The following is a 7,208-nucleotide window of genomic DNA, read 5'->3' on the forward strand; positions in this document are numbered from 1 at the left end:
ACTTTTTTCATACATTAATTGTTGCAAATTGGTTACCTTATGAAACGAAGGGTTAACAGTGCGATTTTTCTCTCCCCGCACAGTTTGGGAGGAGCAGACGAAAAAAATTGCACTCTCTTTCACTGGGTAAGCCGATCTGAGAAGTTTTGCCTTTCATGATTGGAAATCAACAAAATTGTCTTCTACAATTAGTTAGAAATTGTTCAACGGGTAAATCAAGCATAAGTTTACAATTTTTGCATGAAGCAATTGGCGTTGAGGAGCAAAAGTATGAAAAAGAGTGCGGAATAAGAATACCAATACTACTTATGTTTTCTACAAAAATCAAGATTTTATCTTTAAATTTACTGTGTTATGGTAAATGATAATGCTTCTAGCTAATGCTCTGCTTTAGCAGGTTTTTAAGAGGGTGTTGCCCTAGCACTGAGGTATTTGACATTTGAGCTACAATACATTATCAAACGGGTTAATTTCTCCATTAACATGACATGGAATGATAAAACATGGATTCTAGGCTGAATAGTCCAAAAATAGACTTCTCATTAAAAAACATTAATTTTTTTTATCAATCACAATTTTTTTTTAGTTTGTAGTCCTAGTGAGATTTGTTGATTTTTCAAATTTACTGTTGAAAAGTTACAGGTTATTTTCAGTTTTTCATAGCTGGGACTTGGGAGGCATCTTTTCATATAATTACAGATCCACAATTCTAAAAAATATATAAAGGCTTATTTTCAAGATTTGGATGGTTATCGTGATTTTGAAGGTAAAAAGTAAATTTTAATCATGAACCAATGCTGAGAAAACACGTGTTCATAATTACCCCGCATCTTGAAAAGTATGGAGTAAATATGAACACTTCTTTGTACGTGGGTGGAAATTTTTTTCAACATAAAATCATATCACATCACATAGAGCATTAATAGACAAACGTAAAACTTTCAAAAACTACATTTTATCTCCATTCACCTTGACGAGGAAGTCAATTGGTAAGACACGTCTCAAACCGATTTTCGTTCCTTAGACATAAATTTTGTTAATAACTGTAACTAAAAAATTTAAACAGTTAGGTTTGCAATTTATAACTGTAACTTATCAATATAATGACAGACTATCACATTTGATCAGTTTTGAGACCCTACTATGACCCTAACGTCCCTTACGTCGTTTGTTCGGAACTACCCCTTGTTCATAATTACCCCAGTTAACTCTACACGGTATCGCACGAATTCTTTGGGAATTTAATGCTCACTGAATCAAATAATCAGAATTGAATCTCTAAAAATTAACTTCTTGGACCAAATGCCTAGCAATTGAATCGGAATTTGAGATGAGCAGGAACTTCGGCGGTGGAATATTCTTGTGTATATAAATTTTTCCAAATCCAGAAAATCCAGAAGAACTGTGTTGGAATAATTACATATTAAAATGATGAATATGGGTCTCAATAAACCTGGAAAGTCAGTATTGAGATATAATTTGGTTTGAACTGCAAGAAAGTGCTGCCATCTACAATTTGGAATTGGAAAAGTACGATTGACTGAAAAAAATCAAAGTTTTTTAATTCGAACCTGTTTTTCCTGATTCAAAATTAACCACAACCTTTTTTTTCGTCATTTTACATAATGTGAATGAAGAAAAAAAGCAGATCAATAAAGGATTGTAGCTCAAATGTCAATATCCTTATGGCTAGAGGAAAATTTCTTTATTTTTTTAAACATGTATTTACTAGTGCCAATTCATCATTACATTTGTATTACATCATTACATTTAATGAGGTGTTCAGAACAATAATGAACTGTTCAGAGCCCTACACTCAGGCAAATTATTATTATAATTTTCATAAGATGCGTCTTATGAACCGCTTTTTACAGTGTAAAATTGTGTTTCATAAGAGTCTTATGTAATTCCTTCAGTTTTCATATGAACATCTTATGAAAAATAGAAGAAAGGGCATTGTGAAAGTATAATGAACACATTCATTCATTCCGTCAAGCAGTGTTCTGAATATCAATCAAAACAAACACTCAGGATGCGTTTCCTGTTGGAAACATTCTGATTGTATAATGGGAAAGCGCCTCTCGCAACTGCTTCGCCTGGCTGGTATGCAATCTCGATCAGCGCTCCTATCAGCTATGCAAACCGAGTCGCATCATTCAGAATAATCGGTTTAGCAAACATCGCATATCGGAGATGATTGAGATACAAACTGATCCATTCTGAATGTAGCTCACTCAGTATCTGCCTGAATTATATGAAAATCAAAATTATTTTTTGCAGGACGAGAAAAATCAAACAATTGTGAGGAACACCATAAATTCTCAGTAATTTTAACGTGACGGACGACAGTTTAATAAAAGAACTTGTAAAAATTGAAAAACACGGCGAAATTGAACATCTTTCCCTCACAAACACAACTACAATTTGATTTTAATCATACTGATGTTAAAAAACGTTATAACAACAGATAAATTTATTAATTTGCTGTATATCAAATCAAACAAAATACGCTAATGATCGGCTTCATGTATCACTCACTCACTGCCTGATCCATTCACTCCTGATCGAAGACCAACAAGATTCGCCATATGCATTGCGCATTGGTGAGATTCCAATTTGATGATGGTGCTGCACTGTTTTGACAGCAAGCATCTAGCGAGGTGATCTGTATTTTAGCGATGAATTGAACGATCGATGATCGGGTAGGTCGAGTAGCAATCAATAACGAAACCCGACCGCTGTACGTTCAGGTGCGAAGGGCAATCAGAAACATTCATTGAAAATGAGTGATATTCAGAACACTGCCGTCAAGTTTTCCATCGTCTAGCGGTACGAAGCACTCGCTATTGTTAGCTAAGTTTTCCATAACAGTTGAATGTCATTGTGATCTTTCTGATTGGTAAGTTTGAGTTGATGTTTTTGATGTGAACGCTTAATATATTTGTCAACTAAAATATATTATTTTTTGTTTACTTTTCAGTATGCTGACCGGCAAAAAAGGCAAGGTCGAAGAATCGGATGCGGCAAAAAAAATCTATGTTGGAGCCGGGGTGTTGATGTGCTGCTGATAACACTTTGAATAATTTTATTTGAAACAAATTCGGAAAACAATAAAGTGAAGGTTTTCAACGTCAAATATCTTAAATTATTCTTACTAGAATTGACTTTCTGTTTCCATAAGAGCCTCTTATGAAAAGTTACAAACCCTCATTGGATTAGGTGTTCATCTTCAGAATTCATTCGCGTCATAAGACAATCTTATGAATTTCAATGATTTTTCTTATGGCGCCACTTCATAAGAGAATCTTATGGCATGCATAATAGTATTTTTCTGAGTGTATAGTTATCTAGATACTAAAAAATTATTAATTAGACTTAAATTTTCTGAGTGCAATCAAGTATTTTAATGTACGAAAACATTCTGTAATGTCAAAAATATTTTGAACTTAAACTAAAACTAAAAACTATCCTTAAATTAAACTAATTATAAAGAGAACGAATCTCTGCGAAGACTTCTTCGATTTGCCTCTAAAGTTAGAGATGATTTCCAATCCGATGAAGATCTTCGTTGCTGTGCCAAGGTGGAAGCCGCAAAATCATTTTCAGAACCTTGTTCTGAATCCTCAGGATGGCTTTCTTCCTAGTCGCGCAGCAGTGAGACCAAATCGGAACTGCATACATTATCGCTGGTCGGAACACCTGTTTGTAGATAAGCCTTTTATTCCTCAGGCACAATTAGGATTAAGGAAAGTCTCTTAAACACCTTTTTAATACCTTTGGGATACTAGAAGACGCCTAAAAATGCATTTATCTATCCATAAAGCTCGTAGAAGCATTTTATTCGCTATTTTACAGCTAATTTAAGAAAATTATCTTGATTTTTCAAGAAAAATATAAGAGATACTATTCTTATTTTACACTTTTTGCATATTTTCGATCCAATTGCTTCATACAAAAATTGTAAAATTATGCTTGATATATTCGTTGAATAATTTCAAACAAATTGTAGAAGATAGTTTTGATAATTTTAAATAATTTATATTTTGACAAGCGAAAACCATAGTGGTTTCTTATTCTTATTTCGCTCACTGTTCTCCCAATCCCTTTCACTGGCTGCATGGAATCAGCAAAATCCTTGTTGCGTTTTTGCACAATTCCAGTTTAAATCACACCTTAACTTGCGAAGGCCACTTGAATTATTTGCTCAACAAATTATTGATAACTTCTACGCACAACTTTTTTGAATATTTTACTATTCAAACTATTATTTTGATAATTTTTCACGAAGCACGAAAAAAATGCGCCTACTCATCGCCTACTCCGTTTTTCACTTTTATATTGATTGGAAAAAGATGCTAAAAACTTTGAAAACCGGATGTAAATAATATTTTACTGTGTTTCTCGAAATCAATAATTTACGTTTATATTTTACAAGGGTCTTAAGAATGTTTAAATGAAATATGACTGTGCAAAGCCAAGCTAACAGTTGTCCAAAACATAAACGCATAGTCAAATTGATATTTTTATCAGTTTATCCTTATAAAATTTTGAAGTCCGAAAGCATGTTTTTACAAACCAAATTATCACAGTTTTTTTGGTTTCATAACTACTGGAGAATCCTAGGAATCTTAACTGAGGCAAAGGATTTCACAATAGAAGCGAATTTCACTAATTTTTATTTAAGTTTGTTTTATTCAACCATTCCTAACACACATAAATAGGTAACACAACACTTCAACTTCATGGCTTTACGACGCCTTCGGGAGATGATCTCCTTGCGGTTGGAATCCATTTTCATCGGCAATATAATTCACAGTATAGGTAACTCCATCAGCCCCCAAATAGGAATAAGATCCCCGGACAACGATGGCCGAATTATCATCGGGGAAACTCCTCAGCTCGGCCTGTTCCTGCTGCTGAATTCCGTTGCTCGTTTCCAAGTTCCAGCTGTACCCATCGATACCATGATGATCGTTATCGAATCGAAGTACCTGTGCTTCCTTATCATCCGGAACCGGAAGTGAACAGGCCAAAGCCAGCAAAGTGACGAAAACGAGCGCGAATTTCATTTTTACTTGTCGATAGTTTGAGGTGCACTTGCAACTACAATGAAGAATGCAAACTGATTGACATTTCTTCAAGTGCAGCCAATATTTATACCTGGGAAAGAAAATAACCGAAGAGGCCCCTTGGTAGGTTACAATCAATCCAGAGGAATCTTCACGGGCACTTGCATATGCATCAGCTGGCTGTCTCTCGTCCGGGGGCTGATTCTTCGAGTGCACGTCATATTAACAACAGTTGATGAGACATTCTTGTGAAGAAGATGCGTGCCCGGGCCCACCTTCAGCGTCGATAATGCTACCACTTAAATTGCTCCGCGGCAGATGCACTTTTACTGATTTCGGCGAAACATTATTTATTCCGATTCGGCTTATTTGACGGCGCCAATGTCAGTCGTTTCCAGCGGCAATGCTGGAAGGTTCGAAAGAGTTCGAATATTTTCAATTTTGTGTTGATAAATAATCCATACAAATTAAGCATTTTCAATTTAATAAAAACTTAAATTAAACTTTAAACTATTTTTAATAGTCATTTTAAATTGAACTTATGGAAATACTGAATTTCAATTCACATTTTAGCCAAATTTGACAAATTCTTAGTATTTCAATTTGTAATCTGAGTTGCAGTAAATATTAAATTTCCTCCAGCCTAAACTGTCAAGATCTTAAAATTGAAAATAAGGCTTATTTGAGGAAAAAATAAAATTGGTTCTTTATTTTATACCTAATCTAGAATCTGAGATTGATTGCATTATCTTCAAAATCATGTTTTCATAACAAATATTTATACTATGTGTCGATTCGAACTCTTTGGTTGATGTCATGCAATTTCTTTCAAAGCTGTTTATTTTGGTAATTGTGACAATCCAAAAATTTTAATTAATGTTTTTCAACAAACTATTACTTCAAAGAACTACATTAGGAGTGAGCCCAACAGTGAGCTAAAATTTGAATAAAAGTGATGATCATTGACTCCATGAAGTGAGAGGAATATGAAAGGTTTTTTCAAGCTCAAACTGAAAATATGGAGGAAGTCATAAAAAATTCAAATTTTTCTGACTGGTTCGTCTAGCTGACTTATAAATAGGCTTAAATTTATTGCTACAAAGTAGCCCACCAGTAAAATAAACAAAATACTTGTGCTTGATAGATTGTTTTCTTGATCTGATATCTGGTACGAATTTTTTTTTTGTATGTTTGTGTATTGGTTCAGATTTTTCTCTATACTAAAATGTTTCGAAATTTTAGGTGGCATGCTTTTTACTTAAATGTTAAACTTTTATATTCTTTCAAGTTCCTTTTTTCTGACTTTTGAAACTGAGAGTTGGATCTCATATCAAGTTTAAATCCTAAATAGCTAAACTTTGGAAAAGTTCCTTTTAACCACTGAAAATGGGCGCCAAAACTTGCTTTAGATGAACATGAGTATTGGCTTTTGGCGCCTTCCTACTCTGAGTGATTCGAATGAAAAAAAATGGAAATTGGGTGCCATGACATTTATTTGATACGAATAAAAACTAAAAATTTATTTTCAAATTCCTTTTTTTATTTTCAAAACATTTTCGAAATTATCTCCGTTTTTCTTCGCGTGAAGACGAAGACAACAAAAAAAATCGCATGCAAATCGGATGATCCAGTGAAGAGTTTTGCGTGTTCGTACATTTCTGTCTCTCTCCCTGTCTTATATATAGGGGAGAGTGGGGTAACGTGGGTCACTTTGAATATCTCAAATGTGTGTTGAGATAAAAATCTCAAACCAACTGTTATTGACGTCGCTTTGCGTCAGCCAATTTTTCTATATGTTATTGACTAAAATATGCATCATATGCTTCTGTTATTTATCAAGCTTTAAAAAGTTAGAAAAATTTACTTACATAATTTAAAAAGCACAAGCTGTTTGCTTCGATGGGGAACCTAAAGTTTATAACAAAAATGCGCTCATACGCGTATGATCTTAGTTTTGTCATGTTTTTTTCACGTGGAAAAGGATTTTTTGATGAAACATCAATAAGTCACTCAAACGCAACCAATTTGTAAATCATAGCTTGTGGGGAATCGTGGGCCACACATCTTGGGCCACCTACAATTTTATGGTTTTATACAAATTTAAAACTACAAATACGTTATTACTATCTGTAAAGTTTT

The 7,208-nt window shown here is 33.9% G+C and overlaps 1 protein-coding gene across 1 annotated transcript; it reads right to left on the reverse strand.

Moving 5' to 3' along the window:
- Positions 1-4,696: 4,696 nt before the first annotated feature.
- On the reverse strand, positions 4,697-5,122 carry LOC129756508 (flexible cuticle protein 12-like). Its single transcript, XM_055753414.1, has one exon. It carries the CDS (start codon positions 5,067-5,069, stop codon positions 4,749-4,751), a length of 321 nt encoding a protein of 106 aa, XP_055609389.1. The 5' UTR covers positions 5,070-5,122; the 3' UTR covers positions 4,697-4,748.
- Between the last annotated feature and the right edge of the window lie 2,086 nt (positions 5,123-7,208).

This window comes from Uranotaenia lowii, chromosome 3 (assembly GCF_029784155.1).
Source record: "Uranotaenia lowii strain MFRU-FL chromosome 3, ASM2978415v1, whole genome shotgun sequence".
Classification (NCBI taxonomy): domain Eukaryota; kingdom Metazoa; phylum Arthropoda; class Insecta; order Diptera; family Culicidae; genus Uranotaenia; species Uranotaenia lowii.